General features: G+C 65.3%; 2 protein-coding genes across 3 annotated transcripts; both read left to right on the top strand.

Annotated features, from left to right (window-relative positions):
- The first annotated feature begins 2,131 nt into the window (after window positions 1–2,131).
- On the top strand, window positions 2,132–10,273 carry TH (tyrosine hydroxylase). Of its 2 annotated transcripts, XM_004389390.1 has the most exons (14): window positions 2,132–2,227; window positions 2,707–2,712; window positions 4,337–4,543; window positions 5,643–5,817; window positions 6,040–6,128; window positions 6,366–6,433; window positions 6,812–6,862; window positions 7,207–7,352; window positions 7,693–7,828; window positions 7,998–8,067; window positions 8,410–8,466; window positions 8,666–8,761; window positions 9,078–9,211; window positions 10,114–10,273. In XM_004389390.1, exons 1-14 carry the CDS (start codon window positions 2,132–2,134, stop codon window positions 10,271–10,273), a joined length of 1,491 nt encoding a protein of 496 aa, XP_004389447.1. The 2 variants fall into 2 exon arrangements, with proteins under 2 accessions (XP_004389447.1, XP_004389448.1); XM_004389391.1 differs by lacking the exon at window positions 2,707–2,712 and having other exon boundaries at window positions 2,132–2,221.
- A 2,923-nt stretch (window positions 10,274–13,196) lies between these two features.
- INS (insulin) lies at window positions 13,197–14,445 on the top strand. The gene is made up of 2 exons (XM_004389389.1): window positions 13,197–13,383; window positions 14,312–14,445. The coding sequence occupies exons 1-2, from the start codon at window positions 13,197–13,199 to the stop codon at window positions 14,443–14,445; spliced, it is 321 nt and encodes a 106-aa protein (XP_004389446.1).
- The last annotated feature ends 7,360 nt before the right edge of the window (window positions 14,446–21,805 follow it).

The raw sequence follows: 21,805 nt of genomic DNA, 5'->3' as shown, positions 1-21,805 counted from the left end.
CTTTTGGCAGCAGGGACCCTGCTCCCCAACTGGTGCCTGACCTTGCTGCCAGAGAGCCTCTCCCCAGCTCCGGGCCCCCAGCCTGCCCTCCCCCTCGTCTCTGCCTCCTGGAGCGTTGCCTCTGCCGGTCCACCCCCCAGCCACTGGGACCTCAGATGAGCAGGGCGGCGGGGGACGGGAGTCCCGCTGTGAGAGCCTGGCCTGGGACTTGGGCCCCGCCCGGAGTCCCCAGAACCGTTTCCAGGGGGAACTTAGAATCTTAGTGCCTTATGCAGCTTCCACCCAAGCTCGACCCGGCTCAGGTAGAACATGAATTAAAAACAATATCTGTGTCGGTGGAGACATTTGTGGAAAGGTTAAGTCCACATCTTCAGCCCTGGCTGGCACTTCCGCGTGGTATTTCGTAGAGAATTCCCCCTCCTTCCACCTCTGAGCAAACACGCAGGGCTGGGGGGCAGGAAGCAGGGTGGGCCTGGATCTGTCACTAAGGGGTCCCAGGCAGCCCACCCCAGGAAGGCAAATTGAGGCCTTCTGGGAACCTGTGGGGCCTGAGAGGAAGCAGGGGAGGCCGGGTCAGAGCTTCAGTGGGCTGGATACCCAGGGGACCATCGAAGATCAGGGGATTCCTACAGGCTGGATACCCCGGGGACCATCAGGGGTCGAGGGTTCCTACAGGCTGGCTCCCTGGGGACGATTGGGAGTCAGGGGTTTCCTATAGGCTGGCTCCCTGGGGACCATAAGGGGTCGGAGGTCCCTACATGCTGAAACCCTGGAGACCTTCGGGTGTCAGGGGGTTCCTACAGGCTGACTCCCCAGGGACCAACAGGGGTCAGGGGATTCCTACAGGCTGGCACCCTGCAGACCATCAGGGGAGGGAGTGGGGTTTTGGGGGGTGTGAGAGGTGCTCAGTGGGAATGACTTCCCCGCGTAAGCCGCTTCCTCCCTGGGGGCCCAACCTGGAGGCTGTGGATCAGGGCACCCAAAGTCCTATCCCAGGGTGCCGTGCCTCCCCTCCCTGTTTTCAGGGGGGCTGTGGCCTGAGGCTGTCCCAGCCCACCCTTGACGCCCAGAGGGAAAAGGGAGGACCTTTCTGTGGGAAGAGAGGAAAACTTTCTTGGGGGGCCAGAACTCAGCACACACACCATCCCAACCTCATTGCCAGCACGGGCGGGGGGAGGAAGGGGGAGTGGCCTCAGGGTGGGTGGGCAGAGGAGGGGGCCCCTACTCTACTCCCTCTCACTGGGATGGGCAGACCCCAGAGTGACACCATGGCCCTTCCCCTGGCTTTCTGGTCTCCTACTCCACACTGGAGGGACGGTCCCTTCTGGAACATTCTGGACGTGCCTGGAGGTCTGGGCACAAGGGCCCCGTGGAGGGGACGGGGCAGGTCCCCGTGGAGGGGACGGGGGGGGTCCCGTGGAGGGGACAGGGGCAGGTCCCGTGGAGGGGACGGGGGCAGGTCCCCATGGAGGGGACGGGGGGAGGTCCCGTGGAGGGGACGGGGGCAGGTCCCGTGGAGGGGACGGGGGCAGGTCCCCGTGGAGGGGACGGGGGCAGGTCCCATGGAGGGGACGGGGGCAGGCAGGGAGTGACACCCCCGCTGATGACATTCACATCCAGTGGAAGCTCCCTGGTGGGAGGGGCGCTGTGGGGACATTTTGTGAAGTGAAGAACCTTCTGGAGAAGCAGACAAGTTGCCTCCTGACCCACGAGAGCTTCTGGTCTGCTCCTTGGTGCCCCCAGGCCGTCTGCTGTGACGGTCCAGTGGCTGCCGGCATAGCCCCGCCTGTGCATCCCAGGCCTCCACATGGGGGTCTGGGCCTCTCGCTGCCCCCAGGCCCCCTCAGAGTGCAAGTAGCCCCTCGTCCTCGGCTCTCGAGTGTGATTCACAGGCCGCCGGGCAGACCCGCCTGGGTGTCTGCGACGCGGATGCAATTAGATTTAATGGGACAGAGCCCTTTCTCGGCCGCCTCTCGCTCGCCCACCTCGCCGCCCTCAGGCGCAGCAGGCAGGGAGAGGAGGCAGAGGGGGTGATGCAGGAGGAGGGGGGACCCGCAGGGGCCTGACGTCAGCCCGGCCTATAAGAGGCTGCCTGGCAGAGGGCTGTGGAGTTGGAGCTGGACCCGCCACCATGCCCACCCCCAACACGGCCGCACCGCAGGCCAAAGGCTTCCGCCGGGCCGTGTCCGAGCTGGACGCCAAGCAGGCCGAGGCCATCATGGTAAGAGTGCACAAGGGTACCTGCTGCCGGAGCCGACGGGAAGCCCAGGCGACAGGTGCCTCGGTCCCTCTGCAGGCTGGCGGTCAGCCCAGGCTCCGGGTCCACCGCAGCTCTGGGCCTGGGGGGGTGTATGGGGTCTCAGAGTCCCTTCATCAGGGCGCGGGGCACCCGGCTGCCTGTTTGTGCCTCTGGGGGGCGCATTCTGTGTGTGTGAGTGAGTGTGTGTGTGTGTGTGACAGTGTATGTCCCCAGGAGTGTATCTCTCGGGTGCCGGCCCCTCTCGGGGTTTGTTGGGTCTCTGTGCCTCGGGTTTGTCTCCCGAGAAGTCAAATTTTCCTTTGATGCTTGGAGGCAGGAGTCGGGAAGAATTATCCTTTGAGAAAGGAACCCCTGTGAGCAAGACAGCCCGAGGTCCTGCCTGCGGGCCCCGATCCCCCTCCCTCTGCCCTCTTCCTGCTTGTCCCCACTGCCCTGGTCAGCAACAGGGTGAGGTAGCTGCTGTCTGGGGAGAGAGCACCCTAGGCCCTGATGGAGCGGAGGATGGGGCATGCCAGGGGGCATGGGTGTGAGTCAGACAGTGATCCAGGCTCTGGGATTTCCTCCACCCACCCGTTCACCCATCCACCCACCTACCCACCCTCGAACCCATCCAACCATCTATCCATCCACCCACCCACCCATCCATCCACCCACCCGTCCATCCGTCCATCCATCCATCCACTCACCCATTTATCCATCTGCCCACTCACTCACCATCTACCCATCCGTCCATTCGCCGTGTATGCTGTGTTCCCATGCGCCAGAAAGAGAAAGGAGTTTCTCTTGGCTCAAATCCCACCTCTTATGCCCTGCTACCTGGGGCCTCGCTGAAGCCCGTGGAAGGTGGCCCGGCCTCAAGTACAAGGGGGCAGACTGGAGTCGGGCCCTGTGGTTAATGAGACGCAGGAGCCCCTCCTCAGCCATGAAGAGGAGCCGCCTTCACCTCAGGGACAGAATCATAAGCTCCCAGCACACATGAAATGGACTTCTATTTGTAGACCTTTAAGGAAAGCACTGTTTGGGTTATAGACATTTAATTTCCTCGTATTTTCTCGGGAGCCCCTCTGTGGGGTAAAGACCCCCCACCAGGTTTCCAATGCGATGCTCTCCCTGTGAGGCCTGCCCACCCTGTCTCCCAGATTCCCCCCAGCCTGGGGCTGTGGCCCTGGCTGTGTCCACCCCCCAGGTGGGGCTTCTCCCACTCCCCCAGCCCCGCTGTTCCAGGATCCCCAAGGCCAAGGGCAGGAACTCATTCCTCCCTCGTGTGGAGGGATCAAAAACTTCTTACGAACCCAGCTCCCGGCAGGAGCGCCGGCTTGCATTGGCCCTGCCTGGTCAGGCTGGGTGGGGCTCTGGGCTCAGCAGGAGTCAGGGACAGACAGATGACCAGCCGAGGCTGCACCCCCGTGAGGTGCCCTGGGACCAGAGCTTTGCGTGGGGGGCAGAGGAGTGACTGGCAGCCTGGCGTGGGGTGGTTAGGACAGGTGGGAGGGTGGCGTTGACAAAGGCCAGCACCCTAGGCAGCGGGTGAGGCCTGGACATGTCCCCTCAGCTGCCAGCGAGGGAAGGGCGGACGGGGCAGGAGGGCCACAGCCCCCAAGTCCTGGCTGAGGAAGGGCCAGGAAGGGATCACAAGAGGGGCCATTTGGTGGGACTGGAGCAGGGGGGTCAGGGAGGAGACAGCTAGCTCCCTGACCCTCCCCCGGCGCTGGCCGCTGGCCATCTCAGGGTGGAGGGAGCTGCCGTCCTGAGTCACTCTCTTCCTGTCACCTAATCCAGTTAGGGCTGGGCCTAGGGACAGAAGTGACACAGCAGCTGTGTATGGGGGAGCAGACGGCCAGAGCCAGGCAGCCAGCATCTTCCCTGGCTCCGTGTGAACTCAGCTCCCATCCCAGCAGGCCAGATGCCCCGAGGACACAGTAGGCACCCAATAACGAGAGCTGGGCTGGGTGTCCCTGCGTGTCTCCTTGGGTGTCCCCCATGTTTCCTGGGTGCAGACCCCATCACGGCCAGCAGGAGGGGCCCGTGGGGTGGGGCTCCAGTGGGTGAGCAGGAGCGGGGTGCCTGTCCCCACAGTCTCCCCGGTTCATCGGGCGGCGGCAGAGCCTCATTGAGGACGCACGCAAGGAACGGGAGGCGGCGGCGGCGGCCTCTTTGGAGCCCGGGGACCCCCTGGAGGCCATAGCCTTCCAGGAGAAGGATGGCCAGGCTGTGCTGAACCTGCTCTTCTCCCTGCGCGGCACCAAGTCCGCGCCCCTGTCACGTGTCATGAAGGTGTTTGAGGTGAGGTCCGAGGACGGGCTGCTGCCATGAGGAGTGTGTGCGTGCACACACACGCATGCACGTGTATGCACCCACATGCACACACCATATTTACACATGTGTGCACACAAGTGCATAAACACACACACATATACATGCAGCACATGTTGCGTGTGAACATGCCTGCAAGCCCACGCGTGTGCACAGGACCTGTGTCCACTCCACGGGCCATGTGGCACCCAGGCCACTGAGGAGAGGCTCCCAGGGGCCCCACTTAATCACCCAGAGCTGAGGTTTGCACACCAGGAGCTCTGGGGTAGCCTGGGGACCCCTCTCCACACCCTTGACGGTCTTGGGAACACCCTGAGCTCATGCCCTGAAGCTGGGCCACGACCTCCCTGCCACCCACTCCCGTGACTCTCCCTCAGTCTCCCTCTCCCGCTCCTCTGCCCATCCTATGGGTGGGGGGTGTGAGTAGGCATGGCCCCAGGAGCCAGCTGGGAAGTAGGGCGCAGGGGCTGTGTGGCTCTTCCACCCCCGCTGGAGCCCCAGGCTAACATCGTCACTGATCACATTAGCTGCTTTGACCACACCGGGCCGGGGTGGACAGTGACCTGGCTCCCGGCAGAGGCTCCCAAATGACATTAGAGCCGAACTCCTTGCCAGCTCCCCATGTGGCAGCACAGCCCGAGGGGCTGTCACCAAGGAGACACCCTCGTTGCTGGGCGATGGCGCCGTGGCGGCGGGGGACGCAGTGGGCCTCTGCACCACTGCCCCGGGCTCACAGCTGCTGCTCTTTGGGGCTGAGCCGCGCCCTCACCACAGTGGGGTCCGGGCTCCCCTGGCGGTTCCTGCGGGGGGCAGTGGGCCCGCATGAGGCCTTCAGGGACAGAGGGATGTGTGTGGGCGCAGCCTGGGGACACATGGGCAGCGCTGCCCAGAAAGACGGTTGAGGAGACCAGACTCGTACCAAACTCTGCCCAGGGCGGCGGGGGGCTGGCGGTGTCGCGGGCAGGAACTGGCCTGGGAGAGCCTGGCTGCTCTGATCCCAGGCTGAGGCCCTCCTCCATTGCCCTCACCTGCCTCCTCTCTTGTCCCCTCCCTGCTTCCACTCCCTAAGACTTTTGAAGCCAAAATCCACCACCTGGAGACACGGCCAGCCGCTAGGCCTAGGAGCGGGGGCCCCCACCTGGAGTACTTCGTCCGCTGCGAGGTGCCCAGCGCCGACCGGGCCACCCTGCTCAGCTCCGTGCGCCGGGTGTCCGAGGACCTGCGAGGTGCCAAGGAGGACAAGGGTGAGGCTGGGCCCTCTGGCCATGGGTGGGACAGATGACCTTGGGACCAAGTGCAGAGGGCCCCAAGGGGACCACGTGGTGCCCCCCCACCCCGCTGCCTCCCAGCCCTCCCCCAGGCTCCTCCTGCCTGCCCTGCCCCCTCCAGGGAGCCTGGAGGAGGGTATGGGGCATCCCTGGCTCCACGCTCACTCCACCCGTTCCTTCCACCACCCCTCCCCCAAGTCCCCTGGTTCCCGAGGAAAGTCTCCGAACTGGACCAGTGCCACCACCTGGTCACCAAGTTTGACCCAGACCTGGACTTGGACCACCCGGTGAGCTGGCCTCCCCAGGTGTCCCGCTCCGACAGGGTGCCCAATGTCTGTGGGTGGCGCGGTGGGTGCAGACCCCAGCTGGCCCTCACTTCGTGGGGGCTGTCCATCCGTCTGCTGCCCTGCACACTGGCGGGATCACTGAGGTCATCTGAGGCATCCCTGTCTGCATCAGCAGCCAGGGGGCTGGGGGCCAGGAGGGGCAGGACAGGCCCTGACCCTGCCACCCCCCTCCCCCAGGGCTTCTCGGACCAGGCATACAGGCAGCGCAGGAAGCTAATCGCGGAGATAGCCTTCCAGTACCAGCAGTAAGGGCGCCCCCCTGGGGCCTCCAGCCCCCGCCCCCGGGACCCTGACTTGGTCCTGCACCCTTTGCAGCAGAAGGGAGGGGAGGAGGGCAAGGGGGGGTTGTTTGCATCACTTTGCCCATTGCCGCAGCCGTGGGGCCCCTCCAAGAACTTGGCACTTGTGGACCCGTCCACCTGATCACAGTCCGCCAGGGTGGGTGCTGGCATTCTCCCCAAGTCACAGCTGAGGAAACTGAGGCACAGAGAGGTCAGGCAACTTGCTGAGGCCACACAGCCAGTCCATGGCAAAGCTAGGCTATGGCCGGGCAGCGGCTCTGAGCTTGGCCTCCGACCCTCCCTGCCCCAAGGGGCCGAGGCCGATCACTTCCCCTCCCGCAGTGGTGAGCCGATTCCCCGCGTGGAGTACACAGCCGAGGAGATTGCCACCTGGTGAGACACGGGGGGCGGGGCACGGGGCTGGGCAGCAGGAGGGACTGGGGCTGGGTGCAGGAGGGACTTTCTGAGCCCCAGACTTCGGGCCTGGAAGGAAGAGTCTGCCCCTCTTGTCGGGTCAACCCCAGGGAGCCCAGGGGTGGCCCCCACAGCCCCCTGTCCCCTCGAGTCCCCCAAGCTGCCGGCAAAGGCCCTTGCAGTGGTAGGGGTCAGCAAGGGGCCTGCTGTGGGGTACAGACGGTGCGGGGGGCGGGGGAAACAGACGGGATGGGCCTGGCTCTGGGTGGGCCTGGGCGGGGCTGGGGTTTGCGTAGCCCACGGCTTGAGCCCCTCGCCCGCAGGAAGGAGGTCTACACGACCCTGAAGGGGCTCTATGCCACCCACGCCTGCCGTGAGCACCTGGAGGCCTTCGAGTTACTGGAGCGCTTCAGTGGCTACCGGGAAGACAACATCCCCCAGCTGGAGGATGTGTCCCGCTTCCTGAAGGGTGTGCCGGCCGAGGGGTGCTCACCACTGTGGCCCCCCACCTGCTCACTCCTTGCTTGGGCACCAGCCCGCCCCCGCCACCCCTGCCCTGTGACACCCCCGCCCTCGGTCCCTCCACTGTGTGCCACCCCCACCCTGTACCACCTGCTCTCTGTCACCCCATCCCGCACCACCTGTGCTCTGTGTCACCCCGTCCTGTGATGCCCCCAGCCTGACACCTCCACCCTATAACCCCTCCTCTGTGTGTTCCCCACCCCGTGACACCCCCAGCCCCACGTCACCCCCACCGTGTGCCACCCCCCGTCCCCAGTGCCCTGACTGCTGTGTGCGGCCTGTTGCAGAGCGGACGGGATTCCAGCTGCGGCCCGTGGCTGGCCTGCTGTCCGCCCGCGACTTCCTGGCCAGCCTGGCCTTCCGTGTGTTCCAGTGTACCCAGTACATCCGCCACGCGTCCTCGCCCATGCACTCCCCCGAGCCGTGAGTGCCCGCCTCGGCCCGCCCAGCCCCTGGGAACCTTAGGATGCTGCCTGTAGACAGGACGAGGGGTCGTGAGGCCCACATGTCTCCTGAGGCCCCGGTGCCCGGGTAGGGGGACAGCAAGAGGGTGGCACTGCCCTCCAGCCCTCCTCCCTCCCCACCCCTGCAGGGACTGCTGCCATGAGCTGCTGGGCCACGTGCCCATGCTGGCCGACAGGACATTCGCACAGTTCTCCCAGGTGCGTCCTGGGGTCAGCGGGTCAGCGGGGACGTGCGGGGGCTGACACGCAGTGAGGTGGGGCGCTGTCCCCAGCTTCTCCCAGCACCGAGTCCCCAGGTGACCTTAGGGCAATCTTGTCTCAGTCACTGGCCACTGTGACAGCCTCAGGCTGGGTTCCTGCAGCCTGTGCTGCCACCTGCTGGCGCTCTGTGGAACAGCAGGGTGCAGTGCCGGGCGGCTGGTTAGGGGGGATCTTGCACCCTGGGCTGGGGAGGCCCCTGGAGGGGGCTACTGACACCTCAACACCCCACTTCATACTTGCCCCAGCCATCGCCGTGTAAGCCTCCTCTTCCCTCCGCAGGACATCGGCCTGGCATCCCTGGGGGCGTCGGATGAGGAAATTGAGAAGCTATCCACGGTGGGTCCTGGCCCTTGAGTCGCCTTGGGGGTGGGGGTCATGACCCCAGCTCGGGCCGGCTCTGTGGGGCCAAGTCTGCGCATCTGTCCAGGGGAGAGAGTCCCTGGCAGCAGGACCCCTTGCTGGGTCCCTGAGTGGCCACGTCCAGGCCCCATGGGTGGCACCTGTGGCTGTCACTGACTGGGCCCCGTCCCCACAGCTATACTGGTTCACGGTGGAGTTCGGTCTGTGTAAGCAAAATGGCGAGGTGAAGGCCTACGGCGCCGGGCTGCTCTCCTCCTACGGGGAGCTCCTGGTGAGACGACGGGGAAGGGGACATGGGCCCCGGGGGTCCCGGCAGGGAGGGCCACTTAGCCTGGACCTCCTGGATTGGGACCTCCCTGGAGGAGGCTGTAGCCGTTAGAGGGAGCCAGCCACCCCTCAGGACTGAGGATGCTTGTCTCTGGGGCAGCATCCCACTGTTGCTCGGGCTATGGGGGGACCCTTCCAGGCAGAGGGGCTTGGGAGGTGGAGGTCCACACTGGAGCCCACCATCACCTGGCGTCAGGCCAGTACCCCGTTCTCAGCACGCCCCCACTCCCTCGGGCCCGGGATGACCGGCCTCCCCACAGCACTCCCTGTCTGACGAGCCTGAGGTCCGGGCCTTTGACCCAGAAGCGGCGGCCGTGCAGCCCTACCAGGACCAGACCTACCAGTCCGTCTACTTTGTGTCTGAGAGCTTCAGTGACGCCAAGGACAAGCTGAGGTAGGGGCCCCCACCAAGCCCCCAAAAGTGGAGACATTTCACAGATGGGGAGATCGACCCTCAGTTACAATACCCCTCACAGCAGCCACACCCTCCCTGAGCAGGACCCGGAGGAGTTTGGCGGCTGGGGGCCGCCGGGATCTGGGTGGCTGGTTAAGGTCAGGTCAAAGTGAGGTCAAAGCGAGGCTTCTAGGAGGAGGCAGGGTGCAGGCTCTAAGGACATGTGGGGTCCCTCCCAGCCTGCTGCCCCCTGGGCAGCTGGGGCCTGGGGGAAGCAGTGGTTGGGATAGTGGGGCTGTGGGTGGATGAGACAGGGGGAGGGGTGGTTGTGGGCCGGGTAGGGGGACCCTGGGGGTGGGTCGGAGAGGGGGAGAGGTGGTGAGGGCCCCATGGGGGGTGTGGGACAGGAATTCAGGGACTGTGTCTGGGGTGCAGTGACCAGCAGTGGCCGTAAGGGGAAGCACAGCCCGACCCAGCCCACCTGTTCCTGCTCTAGAGGGGCCTTCTCACTGTGTAGCCAAGCTCCTGTGGTGCATAGGGGAAACTGAGGCCCGGGAGCTGTGTGCCAGTGCTGAGAGGACTGCATCCATACATAGGCTCAGGGACAGGGATGTGCCTGGGGGCCCTTCAGGGGATAGTCAGGAGGGCTTCCTGGAGGAGGAGGGTTGGCTGTGCTGGGCCTTGGGGAGGTGCAGGATGGGGTAGGACTGGTCTATCTACCAAGCTCCCCACCCGCCCTTGGAGGAGGCCTCAGACCTGGCCTGGGTGGACCTCAGTCTCCCTGTCTGTGCCCGGGATGGTGGGCAAGATGCATTCTCAGATGAGTCCGGGGAGATCTGAGGCCTGCTCTGGCTGTCCTGGGCCCTTCCTGGTGACCAAGGCCATCCCGACCCCCTCCCCAGGAGCTATGCTGCACGCATCCAGCGCCCGTTCTCCGTGAGGTTTGACCCATACACGCTGGCCATCGAGGTGCTGGACAGCCCCCGCTCCATCCGGCGCTCACTGGAGGCCGTCCAGGATGACCTGCAGGCCCTCGGCCACGCACTGAGCGTCATCGGCTAGGTGCAGGGGTGCAGGGGCTCAGCCCCCAACCCCGCCAGCCTGCCTGCCCTGCCCTGCCCTGGCACAGACCTGTGTGAGGGGCTGGTCTCGGGCACCCCTGCTGGTCTGCACTTGCCCGCTTCCTAGCTCTGTCCAGATGTGTGTGGTCCTGTCTGTGCTGCTATTCATGGGCTCCAGGTGGCGGGTACCGCTCAGCTGTGTGTGCCCCTGACCCTGGGGCCACCCCGCCTTGTGTGCCCCTAACTCTGGGGCCACCCTGCCTTGTGTGCCCCGTGACCCTGGAGCTGCCCCTTGCAATCTCAATAAAAGTCAGAAACTGCTCTCCGTCTGTCTGCTTGGGGCTGTCTCGGTCCGGCAGGGGCCCCGGGGTCTGCCTTGGGTTCATGGCCAGCACGGCCCTAGCCAACCTCCTCAGCAGTCTCCCCTCTGCCTCCTCCCTCCTTGGGGACGGGCCCCGTTCTGACTTCCTGTGTGGGGAGCCCTCCACCCCCCTGGCCTGATTCCCTGCTTAGGTCAGAGGACCCGGCCTGCTTGGACCCTTAGTGGCTCTGCAGGGCTTGGCGGGCATGAGCTGGGCTCCCTGTCTCTGTGGGGGCAGCAGCGACAGGTAGAGGCCGGCTGACCGGGAGCCCTGGGTCCAAGGGTGGGGGCAGGGTCAGGCTGTGCTGATGGGGGCGGCAGTGGTCTCTGGGGAAGGGCTATGGCCACGCCCCATCTCCCTGCGCCCAGGGTCCCCAGTAGGAAGAGACCAGGGCGCCAGGCCTCCGGAGCATCAGAGGAACAGGGGTGGAGGGGAGGGAAAGGGCAGCCTGTCCTTCTGCATGGCTGCCTTGGGCCTCCTCATCACCCCACTCAAGGGGCCTGGCCGGGGGCAGGACTTGGGTGCTGAGAGGGGCCTGTACGTGCTTCCCAAAATGTGTGCTGAAGCATGCAAAGACGTCAGCTATGTTGGGCCCTGGGCGACCCATCGAGCCTCAGTCTCTCTAGCAAGGCAGTGGGGACTGGATTGTGGGGTCTGCAGGACGCCCCCAGCACCCCCCAGTGTCCTGAGCATCACCCCCAGCCCTGCCAGGCAGGCCCCAGCCTGGGTGCCCACCTGCCACACCTGTCTCCTCCGGCCCTTGGAGAGAGCAGCTTCTGGACTTTCTGTGAGGTGCCCCTTCTTCTGGCCTGCGGGGTGAAGCTGAGACCCTTCCCGGGGGTCTCCAGCCACACCCTGCCAGGCTCCTGGCTCCAAGTCATTGCGATGTCCATCCTAGCAAACTCCTATTCATCCATCAAAACGTTCTTGGGCAGAGCATCCCTTCCCCAGCCCTCACTGGCTGTCTGTCCTTCCATCAAGTACCTTGTCCATACCCAGCCCTTTGTCCCTTCAGTCCAGAGGGTCCTAACTGTGGCCATTTCTGAAGGGCTGTGACCCCCATCAAGACCGTGGGGATAGGCTAAGCCAGCTGCCTGAGGCTGACGGCTTACCCCATCTCCCTCCCACGCCGGCTGTGCCCCTTGGTCCCACCTTCCCACCTGGATGCCCCCCACCCTTCTTGCACAGCCCACTCAAGGAGGCACCCACATCTTCCCTGGCTGGAGGGGGCAGGAGAACCGTGGTGGCTCCAGGTGGCCACCGCACATGAAGGGGCAGCAGGGAGAGCAGTGGGGGTGCCCCCTCCACAGAGCCCGCGAGCTGTGGGCCTGGCCACGAAGTCACAGCCCCAGGAGGCAGGCCCAGGAGCCCAGCTGGGGATCCATGCTGATGGGCTGGGGAGAAGAGAGCTGTGCGAGGTAGGGGCAGCAGGCACAGAGGGGCCGGGGCTCAGGATATCCCCAAGCTCCCTTCAGATCCCCTGGGTGGGGCAGGAGCAGGACTCCGCCTACCCCTGGGCAGAACAGGCTGGAACGTTCCAGCTGCTCTCTGGGGCCCTGGCTCTGGGGCTGAGGAAGGGGTTGGAGGCAGAGGAGGCAGGGGCTGTGCTGGGAGTCTGTTGTCACCCACAGGGTGGGGAGCCTGTCAGGGGGGCCCATCCAGGGGTGGGAGAAGGGGTCACATGGCCAGTGTGGGGGGCTCATGAAAGAGTTGTAGGTCAAAGGGCACCTGGTCCACAGAGTCCTGATGGCGGCCACACGGAGGGGGGCCTACCACCCCACTTTAAAGATGACAAACGGGGGCCAAGAGAGGCGGGGTAGGCCTGTGGGAGCCCCACGGCCGCCTTGTCTCCCAGCCTGGGGTCACAGCTGGGGCTGCTGTCCTGGGGTGGGGTGGGGTGGGGGCACCTCACCTCCCTCCCCCGTGGCCATGAGATGGGATGCTGTGGTCTGTCCATGGGGCCACTGCGGGTCTTGGGGGCTGGAACCGCAGGGGCAGGGTCTCCCCCCTCAGCTGCCCCCGCTGCCCTCCCCCAGCCCCAGCTCTCCAGACTGACCTGGAAACGCGGTGGGGGCCGGGTGGGGGTCTGTTCTGCTGAGGCGTTGTCCCCCGCTGGGACAGGGACAGCTCTGTCATCAAGTCCCTCGTTAGGGCGTTAATGACCCTATGGCCGAGAGGTGCTGACGACCAGGGACGTGCCGGGAGGTCCAGCTCTGCGGAAATGATCCAGAAAGTGCCACCTCAGCCCCCCGCCGGCCATCTGCCGCCCCCGCCCCCGAAGCCCTAATGGGCAGGGTGGCAGGCTGGGGGCCGGGAAGGTGGGCTCGGGGGGCTATAAAGCCAGCGGGCCCGGCAGCCCCCAGCCATCCAGACCACTGCACCTGGGGCCATCAGCAAGCAGGTCTGTGTGGGTGCTAGACCCCAGGCTGGCCTTTTGCAAGGGGGCAGGGGGCCAGGGCTTCTCTCCTGGGGACTCTGGGGCTAAGTACTGGGGGTCCTGGGGAGGGGTACGAGCCCCCAGCCAGCTTCAACCCGGCCTGTTCCCAGGTCACCACCCTCGCCATGGCCCTGTGGACACGCCTCCTGCCGCTTCTGGCTCTGCTGGCCGTAGGAGCACCGCCCCCTGCCAGGGCCTTCGTCAACCAGCACCTGTGTGGCTCCCACCTGGTGGAGGCACTGTACCTGGTGTGCGGGGAGCGGGGCTTCTTCTACACCCCCAAGACCCGCCGGGAGCTGGAAGACCCGCAAGGTGAGCCTTCTCCCCGGCAAGGGCCGAGGGGGGTTCACTGGCGGCTGGCCCCGGCGGGGAGTCAGGTGGGCTTTTCACAAAGAAAACCAAGTTCCCTTGCGATGCCTACAAGCCGCTGAGCTGGAGGCCTAGGGGAGGACAGCGTCAGGGGCTGAGGCCTCGCAGCCCAGAGCCGGCGGGACCCCCAGAACCCGGCCGCCCTCCCCACCTACAGGCTGTCCCTGCAGGCAGTGGCCCAAACCAGTGCCCCCATTCTGCTCCCCTCCTAGGACAGCAGCAGCTTCGGGGAGGGGTGGTATTGTGGAACCAAGTCCCGGCGGGCTGGGGTCTTCTGTGACGTGGCAGGGGTGGCGGATGCCAGGGATCTCTAGGGAACGAGGCAAGCACAAGGCCGCTGGGCCTTTTAGTCAAGGCCGCTCTGGGTCTCGGTGGGGAAACCCCGGCGGCACAGTGGTTAAGTGTATGGCTGCTAACCAAAAGGTCGGCGGTTCAAATCCACCAGGCGCTCCTTGGAAACACTATGGGGCAGTTCTACTCTGTCCTATAGGGTCACTATGAGTCTTGATGGCAACGAGGTTTTCGGTGGTGTCTCTGTGGGAGGGGCCTGTCCCAGGGGTGCCTGGTGGGCTGGGAGATCAGGGCTGAGAGGAGCAGCCCAGGTGTGTGGGGTGCCCAGGTGTGTGGGGTGCAGCTGTGGCATTGTCCTGGGGTTTGGGGGCAGCAGCGTGTGTGGACTTTGGATCCCCCGGCCTCCGTGCCCACCCCTGGGGCGACCCCGCATGCCCTGAGCACAGCGGAGCAGGTGGGAGAGTGGGGGGCAGAGAGAATGACTGGCCCCATTCTCCCAGGGCGGTGCCGTGGGGTATGGGGGTGGTGGGGTGCCGCCCCCTCTGACTGTATCCCTGTGTCTCTCCCTGTGCACCCACAGTGGGGAAGGTGGAGCCGGGCGCAGGCGGCCGGCAGCCCTTCCCCGCCGAGGTGCCCAGGGAGAAGCGTGGCATCGTGGAGCAATGCTGCACTGGAGTCTGCTCGCTCTACCAGCTGGAGAACTACTGTAACTAGGGGGGCCCGGCCCGCCCGGCCTCCCGCACCCCAGTGACCGAATAAACCCCCTGAATGAGCTCTGCGGTGTCTGTTGTCTGTGTGGCTCGGGTGTGGGATGGCCGGCCGGGCGGGGTGGGGCGGGGTGCACAGGGACACCCGGGCGGGACCCCTTCACGCCATCACTCTGCAATCCCAGCGTCCTGGACCCCCGGCGGCGGGCTCAGCTCGGCTGCCCGCTTCCCCGCCCTGCCTCAAGCCCTCAGAGAAGCCCTGTCGGTGTCCCTGGAAGGTGGGGGTGGGGGGTGGGCCTGCCGGGAGCTACATTCCTTGCTCCACAGCTCCGCGCTGTCACAGCTCCCAGAGAACCGATCGAGGAAAGAGAGAGAACATTCCGGAGCTGCCTCCCCACCTAGCCCGACGGGCTCTATTTTTGGGCTATTTGTGACTGAGTCCTCCTGAGCTGGGGGAAGACTGTCCTGCTGGGGAGGGGGATGGACAAGGGGCCCAGAGATGCCCCACCCTGACCCTTCCTCAGTGCCACTATCCCCAGCTCTTGGCAGGTCGGGGGTGGCTACAGCCCCCAGCCCAGACCTGGCCAGAGGCCCCGAGGGTCCAGTTAGTGCCCTGGAGGAAAGGGGGTGGGCCCGGTGGCCCCCACGAGCCGAGGGACGGACTTCGGACCACCGTGGCACTGAGCAGAGGCTTCAGAATCAGTGCAGCTGCAGGGCTGGGGGGTCGCAGGGCCCCAGAGCCAGGGCCAGGGCCAGGGGCTCCCCACCTCCCTGCAGACCCGGACGCCAGGCCCACCTGCCCAGACTGCTTTAGCCACAAAGGGATGGCTGCCTCAACAGTGCCCAATTGCCCCGACCGAGCACAAGGCTACACTGGGTTCAGGTCTTCCGGGGGGCCTGATGGAGCCTGGGTACCCTGGCCCTCCAGCCTCCTTCCAGCACCCACAGCAGCCAAGGCTGGCTCCACTGGGCACCCAGCCCAGGCCGAGGCTGGGTGGCAGAGGTGAGGCCGGGGGCTGGCCGGGCTAGTTGGGCCTGGAGGTCAACAGGTGACCCTGGCTGCCCCGAGTCCTGGCCAGTTCTCCAGCCAGCTGGGCCAAACCAATCTGCACCTCTCCTGAAAGCTCCACCTGGCCGTGCGGGGCAGGAGGCCAGGGCTGGGCACCTGGGCCCAGGTGGCCGCGGGCACATGGAGGCTGCCCTAGATGGGAACAGAGCCCTCCCAGTACCCCCTCGGCTGCCCTGGACCCCATCCCAGCAGGAGGTGTCACAGGCCCCTGGCAAGCCCCGCCCCTGGAGTGGGTCAGGGCTCAGCAGTCAGAGGACGAGAGACAGCGGACGCTGGACCCGGAAGAGGAGGGGAGAGGTGGCTGGATCCGAAGCAGACCGGCAGGGGAGCCCAGGCTGCCTGTCGGCTCAGTGGAGGAACAGGTGTCCCGCCGGGGCTGAGGTACGTGTACGTGGCCCAGCTGGGGACCGGGAGCCAGCCGGCCGGCCGTGCAGCCCTCAGGGACAGTTGGCAAAGCAGGTCCTGCCTGGCTGGAAGACCCTGGCGGAGGACCGGGGGCAGCTCCTCCCTCTCAGGTGCCAACAATCTCAGAGGCTGTGGGGGCTGGGGGACCTGAGGCCTTCGGGGTCCATCCCAGGCCTGTAGGTTCTGAGTGGGGCTGTGGACACGTGAGTGTCCCCAGAAGAGCCTGGCTTTCTGGGACTTCAGCACCTCCTTCCTGGGGGGCCTTTGGCTTGAAGTGGAGGGGGTGGTGTCTGTGCCAACCTGAAAAAGACGAGGCCAGGCCGTGCCCCCACTGTGGTGCATGACTGCCTTCTGTCCCCCACTGCCGCCGTGAGACCTGTCCCAGCCCTGGTCCCCAGGACTCGCGTTCAGAGTCTCCCCCTTGAAAAGGTGCCACAGACAGCCTCCTGGGTGTGGGGGTCAGGGACTCGGGGGGAGTGGGTGGTCTCTCCATCCCTGTCACACGGACGATGTCGTGGGGCCAGAGACAAGGGGCAGCCCAAGGTCACCAGGCAAAGGATGGAGGAGACAGGTCAGATTGAAGCTCCTGACCACACTGCCCTGGGCACTGACCCCAGAAGCCCAGGGGCTGCCGTCCAGGGCCTGAGGGGGCAGGGCCCGATGCTGGTGTCACTCAAGAGCAGCAGGAAGTGAGGGCGACTCCCAGAGCCCCCAGGGCCACCCCACCCACCTGCCAGCCATGCCCCGCCCCGCCCCACCCCTTCCGGGAATTGGGAGGACAGACCCTGCCTCCCTCGCAACCTGGCTGCCCCTGACCTGTGGCCACACTCCTTGGAAACCCTATGGGGAAATTCTACTCTGTCCTATAGGGTCAGTATGAGTTGTGATCAACTCGACAGCAATGGGCTTAAAAGCTTTATAAGAAGCCCTGGTATCACAGAGGTTAACTGCTTGGTTGCTAACTGAAAGGTCTGCAGCTGGAACCCACCAGTCAATGCGGCAGTCTGCTTCTGTAGCGGATTACAGCTTTGGAAACCCTAGGGGGCTGCTCTACTCTGTCCTGTAGGGTTGCTATGAGCCAGAATCGATTCAATGGCACACAGCAACAAGAGTTTTACATGTGGTATCTTATTTAATCCTCACAACAACCCCATGAACTGAGCATGTCTGAGCCTGGCGCTGAGGAAGGTCTCAGTCCTCCCTAAGACCGCCGACCCTGCCCGCCCCTCACAGACGTGGACAACCCCCGGTGAGGTCTTGGGGGCCAGGCTCTGGGGGACGCTGTCCAGGTGTAGCCATCTGGCCCTGCACATGTCCTTGCATCTGTCTGCTCATCCCGCAAGTGTGTGGGGGTGAAGCCTGCCCCTGCCCCAGCCTTAGGAGGTTCTGCCGGTGGGCACAGCTGCCTCCAGGCAGGCCTCCTGGGTTGCGTCTGTCCTCGAGCTGGCATTATGGGCTGGCACTTCCACCTGGCCCTTGGCACTATTTATTTGCCGTCTCAGTGACGGTATCAGCAGTAAATATTGACCTTCCTCGCTGGCCTCCAGGCCTGAACAGACCAAGAGGGGCATGGGAGGTGGAGGTAGGGGTGCTGAGGGCCGCCCTGCCTGAGGGCTCTGTGCTCGGCAGGGACCCAGGCCCAGGGGACTGCCTCCCACCTGCCCCGTACAGGTAGCCCCTAAGCAGGGCTCCTGGAGAGGTGGCTGGCAGTGCACAAGGCATGTCTGTCTCTGGCCACGCTGAGGGGAGGCAGGGCTGTGGACACCGGGAGCAGCCCTTGGGGCCCCCATAGGGGCGCCCCCTCCCCAGCAGCGGCTTTGCTTGGGTGGGCATCTGTAGTGGGCCAGGCTGCAGGCAGGGGGTGGTCATTTGCAGATGTGCCGGCAGAGGGCTCCAAAGCCTCACTTTTGATGCTCTCTTTCTTTCCCCCACCCCCATCCCCACCTGAGCTGAGTTAGTCTGCAAGCTGGACCTCCCTGTGGGGGTCCGCTGTCCAGGAGGGCCCAGGGCACTGCCCCAGGCCTGGTCATGTGTTTCCAAAAGCAGGCACTGGGAGGGCTGTGGGGGTACCCGGGTGAGGGGCCATCCTGGTCTCCCGAGGGTGTGAGGTTTGGGACGAAGAGAAGAGTTGGTGATACGGGGGCCCCAGGCTGCCTCTGCCCCAGGCTTCTAGACCTGGAGGCTCAGAGAGGCAGTTGGGCAATCCCGGGCTCTCTAGCCTTCTGTGAAAGTCTCCAGCGAGTCTGGCCCCCAGCCCGTAGAACCACAGAGATCTGGTGCTGGAGATGCTTTAGGGGAGACTTCACCCCAACTGCCTGTTACCGATGAGCAAACCGAGGCCCAATCACCCTGGCCCTTCCCTGGCCCTTGCCCAGCTGGCCCTTTGCATAGGATATCCAGGGCGTGAGGGACACTGAGGCTGGGGGCCACTGCGCCTGGAAGGCCAAGTCCTTGTTCTCAGCGTGAGGTGGGGGCTTCGGGGGCAGGAGAGCCCAGGCTCAGGAGGTGCCCCGCTGGGCCCAGCTGAGTGAGTTTGCTGTTTCCCTTCTGTGCCCCATCCCTCCATCCCAGAGCTGAGTGGGGAGAGGCCAGTCGCAGGAAGAACGTTGAGGGGTAGGGGTGGGTCTTGGTCTGGGAACTGTTGACAGTGAGCACCCCTTCCTTCCCTTCCCCCCTCGCCCCTCCCCCCTTGGAACCATTGTTTCTGGCCCGAGCCCAGCACAGGGACAGCAGGGCAGATTCCTTGGAAAGAGGACGAGATGGCCCGAGGGCCCTCCCTAGCCACCCCCACTGCGGGGAGCAGTCAGCCCAGCCTCCCAGGGCCTCCTTGGGCCCTGCCGGCACCCAGCACGTGCTGCCCACCCCCACCTCCTCCTTGGGGTTTTCGGCTTACTTCTCTGCTCCTGAGGTGCCCGCAAGCTCCCACCCCTCAGCTCAGACCCCCTACTTCCTGCCCACCTGCTGGGGGCAGGTGACCCTGTCTCTGACCTCACAGACCCTGAGACAGTCTCTGAGGCACCCAGGGGGTGGGGGGGCCCCTGAAGCCTACCCCTGAGGGCTCGCTTGTCCCCACACAGGGCACTGGGTGAGGACGGAGTTCTGGGGGGCACCAGGAGCCCAGGCCCAGGGTGTCCACAGGCTGGCCAGGGCTTAGGGTCCCTCGGTCCCAGGGTGGGGTGGGAGTCTGCCTCCTTGTCCCCTCCCCACAAACACCTAAAAGTCTAGACCCAGGGACCCCTGGGGCCAAGGTTGCAGGGCCCTGGGGGCTGAGCCCCTGGCCACCACCCCCAGATCCCCTGTGACTGGGGAAGGGTCTCTGCTCTTAGATCAAGCTGGACCCCCCCGGCCATTCCTGCCCCAGCTTTTTGGCCGCTGACTCAGCAGAACCTCTGGGGGTGGGGGGTCAAGGCCAAAGGCAGCCCTACATTCCTCTGCTCCGACCCCCTTCCCGGCCCATCTGTGTTTTTGGAAAACAGCTGGCGCCCCCACGCTGTGAGTCGAAGCACGCTTTTCTTCTTCAAAGTCCAGCCTCCATTCAGAACTTGGTCCTGGTCCAGGCCTGTCCTTCCCAGGTCTCCGTTAGGGACACTGCCCTCCCCCACAACCAATGGCCTGGGGGACCTGGCTGCTCCCCGGACTTACTGTGCCACCCAGAGAAGTCGCTCTCCCTCTCCGGATCTCAGGTTGCAGGCCTGAGAAACACGGGGTCAGGCTGAGCCTTGCTAGCCCTGGGGGGCCTGAGGCCTCGGGACCTGGGCTGTGGCCCCCTGAGGTCTGCTGTTGCTGTGTTGACACGGGAGGGGGTGGTGGGCCTTCTTGGCTGCCCCTGGGGGACGCCCCCTGACCCAGGCCCAGCTGTGGGAAAAGAGCGGGTGGAGCATCCCGGCCCTGGCGGGAGGAAGAGGGCTGAGAAAGAGCAGCCAAAGGGGGAGCTGGGGCCCAACCCCCCCTTCCACCACCAGCCGAATGGGACCTCCGGGAAGTGCAGGCGGGGAGGCTTCCTGGAGGAGGAGGACGCCGCGGGGCTGCGTCCTGGCTCAGAAATCACTGTGGGCTCCAGATGCAGCCCATGCTGCCCTTTCCCAGGCACACGTGGAGCTGCCATCCTCCAGCCCCTCACTGTGGGGCATGGGCCGCCGGGCACCTCCTGCTCGGTGAATAAGAAAGGGGTGGATGTCGGCCCGGATGGACACAGAAAACACAGCCTTGCCTCCTCGCACGTCCTGAGTGCCCTGGGGCCAGTAGGACGTGCACCCTGGCCAGGCCGGCCCTGCTGCGGCTGTGTGGCTCGGCAGCATTCCTTATCTCTCGGGGTCTCTTCCACCAGGAGGGAACCGAAGCCTGCAGAGAGCTCAGTGTGTTGACTCACAAGAGCTGGTGGCTGCCGTGATTACTCGGCAGGTCCACCCACTGCGCCCTCAGCTCCTTCCTCAGGAGGGCAAGCTGGGCCTTTTCCGTGCCCCTCCGGGCCGCCACCTGACACACCCAGGTCTGCTGTCCCAGTCTCCTGGCTCAGGGATCTGGTCCTTCCAGACAAGCCGGCACAGGCATGAGAATGAGGGCCGCAGTGTGGGATCGGGCTGGCGTCCGCACAGAGCCTGTCACACTGCTGCCCCCGTGTGTAAGTGCGCGCCCCCCACCATTGCACACGCCTACCCGTCTGTACCAGCCCCCCGCCCCTCTGGGCCTTGCCCACGACCATGCCCAGCAGATAGCTGATCCTAGGCTGGCTGGGTCAGCACGGGGGTGCCCACCAAGGCCGAGGCTGCACGGCGCTCACATTCTGTGTCCAGGGGCGATGGGGGCTAAGGGGGGTGCAGGCCTCAGGGACTTCCGCCCACCGCCCTGTGGCTTCTCCCTGGGAATCCTGGGGGAGCTGCGTTCACCCTCCGGGCCTTGGCCCTCGGGGCGGGGGGCTATCATGGGGCTGGTTCCTCTGGGCACCGGGGGCCAGAGGGCACTGAGGCGTCCTCCGTGGGAAAGGCGCTGTCTGCATGGCCACTGGGCTCGGCCATGGTGTGCCAGGGAGGAGAAGTTCCCTGAGGAATGAGCCCCAGGTGGAGGGGCTGGGAGAGGCTGCTCCATGCTAAGGTGGAATCTGGTGGTGAGTCCCTGTGTTCTTGAGGCCTGAGGCTCCTCACTGGGGAGGGGTCTCTGCACCTCTGAATCCCCAGCCCATCAGCCAAGGAGACTTGGGGCAGGAGAGGACGCCCTCAGTCCCCTCCGCTCCCTGTCACTGCCCTGGAGCCCCATCCCGCCTCTGCCCCGGGCTGGATCCCACCGCTGCTCCGGGCTGGATCCCACGGCTGCCCTGGGCTGGATCCCACCGCTGCTCCGGGCTGGATCCTACCGCTGCCCTGGGCTGTCCTCACAGGTCAATTTAACCTGCCAATGGGGAAGGTTTACAGGCAGGTCTCCCAGGGCTGGCCTATTCCACAGTTCCATAGGGCCCCAGAAAAGAAAGTTCTAGAGCCAATGATTAGGGTTTGTTAGCCTGGCCTCGCTGCCCAGCACTGCTCAGGGCATCCTCACGGGTACAGGACCCGGAGGGCCGTGGCAGCTTGTCCAAGGCCTGTCAGCTCCGATCCATGGGCAGAGCCGGGATGTGAACCAGGCTCAGCCTCTGGAGCCGCTCCTGCCCATTCCTCACCCCTTTCGGAACCACAGCTGGGGGACCATCGGCCTTGGCCCCACCAGGACCCTCTCTCATGTGAGGCCTTGCAGTCTTTGAGCATCTGGGGGGCCTCGTGCCACCCAGGGGTTCAGCACCCTCACCTGCAGGGCTGACTGTTCACCTGCAGGGCTGACCCTTCACCTGAAGGGCTGACCCCTCACCTGAAGGGCTGACCCTTCACCTGCAGGGCTGACCCCACCCCACAGGGCTGACCCTTCA

The sequence above is a fragment of the Trichechus manatus genome, unplaced genomic scaffold, assembly GCF_000243295.1.
Source record: "Trichechus manatus latirostris isolate Lorelei unplaced genomic scaffold, TriManLat1.0 scaffold00244, whole genome shotgun sequence".
NCBI classification, from domain to species: domain Eukaryota; kingdom Metazoa; phylum Chordata; class Mammalia; order Sirenia; family Trichechidae; genus Trichechus; species Trichechus manatus.
Note: the sequence above shows the minus strand (reverse complement) of the source record. Positions and strands in the feature narration are given on the sequence as shown.

Excerpts from the sequence above, each read along its gene's own strand:
- TH (XM_004389390.1), top strand. The coding sequence starts at position 2,132 with ATGCCCACCCCCAACACGGCCGCACCGCAGGCCAAAGGCTTCCGCCGG. Across the intron at positions 5,818-6,039 it reads AGGTGCCAAGGAGGACAAGG|TCCCCTGGTTCCCGAGGAAA; the intron begins GTGAGGCTGGGC and ends CCCTCCCCCAAG. Across the intron at positions 9,212-10,113 it reads GACGCCAAGGACAAGCTGAG|GAGCTATGCTGCACGCATCC; the intron begins GTAGGGGCCCCC and ends CCCCCTCCCCAG.
- INS (XM_004389389.1), top strand. The coding sequence starts at position 13,197 with ATGGCCCTGTGGACACGCCTCCTGCCGCTTCTGGCTCTGCTGGCCGTA. Across the intron at positions 13,384-14,311 it reads GGAGCTGGAAGACCCGCAAG|TGGGGAAGGTGGAGCCGGGC; the intron begins GTGAGCCTTCTC and ends GTGCACCCACAG.